This window comes from Chrysemys picta, chromosome 1, assembly GCF_011386835.1.
Source record: "Chrysemys picta bellii isolate R12L10 chromosome 1, ASM1138683v2, whole genome shotgun sequence".
Lineage (NCBI taxonomy): Eukaryota > Metazoa > Chordata > Testudines > Emydidae > Chrysemys > Chrysemys picta.
Window position 1 is genome coordinate 57,791,389 of NC_088791.1, and position 3,155 is coordinate 57,794,543.

The 3,155-nt window shown below is 53.7% G+C and overlaps 1 protein-coding gene across 1 annotated transcript; it reads left to right on the forward strand.

Annotated features, from left to right (window-relative positions):
- Nucleotides 1-1,344: 1,344 nt before the first annotated feature.
- LOC135982961 (paraneoplastic antigen Ma1 homolog) lies at nt 1,345-2,694 on the forward strand. Its single transcript, XM_065594525.1, has one exon. The coding sequence runs from the start codon at nt 1,345-1,347 to the stop codon at nt 2,692-2,694; it is 1,350 nt and encodes a 449-aa protein (XP_065450597.1).
- The last annotated feature ends 461 nt before the right edge of the window (nt 2,695-3,155 follow it).

Here is a 3,155-nt window from a genome sequence, read left to right on the forward strand (position 1 = left end):
GCTGAGCTGAATTCACTCTGGGCCGATAGTGCACCAGCACTGGGGCTCCCCTACTACTAGCTGAAATCACTAAGAGCTGAAATCACTGAGAGCTGAAATCACAAAAGAGCTAAAGCTATTTAAGAGCTGAGATCACTGAGGCTGTGTTAACTAGTGGGGGAGCCTGAAGCTATATTGCTAAGCTAACTTAGCTTAGCGGGGGCGAGCGGAGTGGCTGGAGGAGCAGCGAGCAGAGCAGAGCCTTGTGGGAGCGGCCCAAGGGACGGGCGGAGCGGAGCGGAGCAGTGCGGCTCACAGGTCGGTGAGCGGAGCGGAGCGGCCTGGCTCACAGGTCGGTGAGCGGAGCGGCGCGGCTCACAGGTCGGTGAGCGGAGCGGAGCGGAGCGGCCTGGCTCACAGGTCGGTGAGCGGAGCGGAGCGGAGCAGCTGCCAGAGCAGTTCGTGGGACGGCAGGAGTGGGACTGCGGGTGGAGTGGAGCAGTTCGTGGTAAGGCTGCGGTGGAACCCCACGGAGAAGCAGCCGGGTTGGCCTCGGATCACGTAAGGTGCCCCTTAACACCCTGCTCACCCCCCCCTTTTTGAACTCTGGGGCTGCACTGATCAGGGACAGAGACTTTGGGGGGTTGTCGGACTTTTGGGACTTTTGTGATTCTTGGGTTGCTGGACCCAAGAGACTTTGGGATCGGTGGACTTTTGGGACTTTGGTGATTCTTGGGTCGCTGGTTTCAAGAACCAACAGGAGAGGACACGGCCCAATTTGCTGGGGTGGGTCTTCGCTCATGGTTTGGTCTATGAACTCTAGTTGTGGTGTTTTCCCAATTTAATGCTATGTCGTTTACCTCATGTTATTAAACATTTTCTGCTACACCGAGGCTCTGTGCTTGCGAGAGGGGAAATATTGCCTCTTCGAGGCGCCTAGGGGTTTGTGTAAGATTTTCCCAGGTCACTGGGTGGGGGCTCGAGCTGGTTCTGTGTCACGCTGTTGGGAAGGGACCCCTATGTACTGAACCCGGCCCTTGCTGCTATCAACTTGGCCTGGCAGAAGGGTTACATTTTTGGGGGCTCGTCCGGGATCCCTGGGTCAGTACCCCTCGCAAGCACATCTTGGGTGATTCATTAACTTGGGAAAACCTAAAAATCTTCTTGTTGTTGTTTTGATCTGATATATTTGTAAAAAATTTTACAGTTTGTATAATGGCCCTACACTTGCTAGAGGACTGGTGCAAGGGGCTGAATATTAACCCTAGGAACTGTCTTTTGGTAACGGGGGTGCCGGAGGCGTTTGATGAGGGTGCAATAGAACCTATCTTAAGGGTATCCACTGAGTACCTGAGTAAGTGCAAAATGCGTGGGCGCATGTTTGTGAGGGAGGAGGGGGCTTTTGCTGTACTGTGCGAGCTGCCATCGGCTGTGGAACCCCTACAGGTTCCAGGCACGATAGCAGTGGAAGATGGTGAGTGGACGGTAATAACCACTGGGAGCCAGCCCTCACCAGTCCCTGCCCCTGATGTAGAGTTTTTAAAGAAAATGTCAGCCTTTTTGGGGAAAGAGGGAAAGACTTTGGCTGATATGCCAGGTCTGTTGGGCCTTGACCCAGGAGTCCCACACCGGGAGAGTGCTCCTTCACCTGATGAATGGGTGAAGGCTTTGGGGCAAGCATTAGAGAAGGTTATGGCACCCCACCCTGAGTCAAGCCCCTATCGTAAACTGAGGTTGTTTTCTGGGGGTCCCACCCCAATACCTGGGGAGGAAGCATTTGAACCCTGGCTGGAACACACCACTGAAATGCTGCAGGAGTGGGCGGTGCCTGATGCTGAAAAGAGAAGGCGACTAGTAGAGTGCCTCAGGGGGCCAGCCCTAGATGTGATTCGCACCCTGAAACTCAGTAACCCTGGAGTCAAGGTGAAGGACTGCCTAGAGGCCCTTGATCATGCCTTCGGGAGAACCGAGGGCTCAGATGATGTCTATTGCAAGTTCCTCAATGCCAGGCAACAAAAGGGAGAGAAGGTTTCTGCCTATATCCAGAGGTTGGAGAAACTATTGCAGAGAGCCATCATGAGGGGAGCAGTGGCAGTTGGGCAAATGGACCGGACTAGATTGGCTCAGATTGTGAGAGGAATTCAATATCAGAACCCAATCCTTCTCCACCTCCGATTAAGAGAACGGCAAGACAATCCACCGAGTTACTCTCAGCTGATAAAAGAGGTCCGAGAGGAAGAAGAGAGGCAGGCAGCTGGCGAGGTTTGGGAGGTGCAGTCACACCCGGCGACTGGCACAACATCCACCCGAACGCCCAAGGCACTGATGGTGAATCCTCAAGAGGAACTTACCCAACGAGTGCAGGTCCTAACACAGAAAGTGGCTGAATTAGAGAATACCATCGATTCAGCAAATACTTCAAGGTACATGGAACCCTCCACTACCACGGTTCAGAGGACTACATTTAGAACCTCTGCCCCAACGAGACAACAAGGGAAAAGACAATCCTTCTTCTGCTACCGGTGTGGCCAGGGTGGGCACATTGCTGCAAGGTGTCAGAATGCAGAGAATCCCACGCTAGTATATCAAAAGCTGAGGACCACCTGGGGAAAGTCGGGAAACGGCCCCAGGGCCTGGGAAGGGAGCCGCCTAGGCCTACAGGGTGTGGAGGCTCCCCTGGAAAGAACCCTGCAGCCCGAATCCCACCAGGATTGATCGGACCCCGAGCGGAGGTAACTATAAAGGTTGAAGGGACAGAATGTAGAGCAGTGCTTGACACAGGATCCCAAGTGACTATCATATTCCAGTCTTTCTACCAGCAGATGCTTAGGCATCTGCCTATACGGCCCCTGACAGGGCTTGGCCTGTGTGGCCTCAGCATGGATGAATACCCCTATCAGGGGTATGTCATAGTACACCTGGAATTCCCAGAAGAGATTGCGGGGGTAAGACAGGAGGTGGACACTGCTGCTTTAATATGCCCTGACCCTAAAGGAGCCTCTGATGTGTCCGTGCTAATAGGGACCAACTCCAGCCTCTTTAAGGTACTCGCAGATTACTGCAGACAGCGAGCAGGGGACCAATATCTGAACACCTTGGTGATACACACACACTGTGCCGCAGCCTACAGAAAAATTGAGGACACAAGAAAAGTGCTGCCTGGTTTGCCAGTGGGA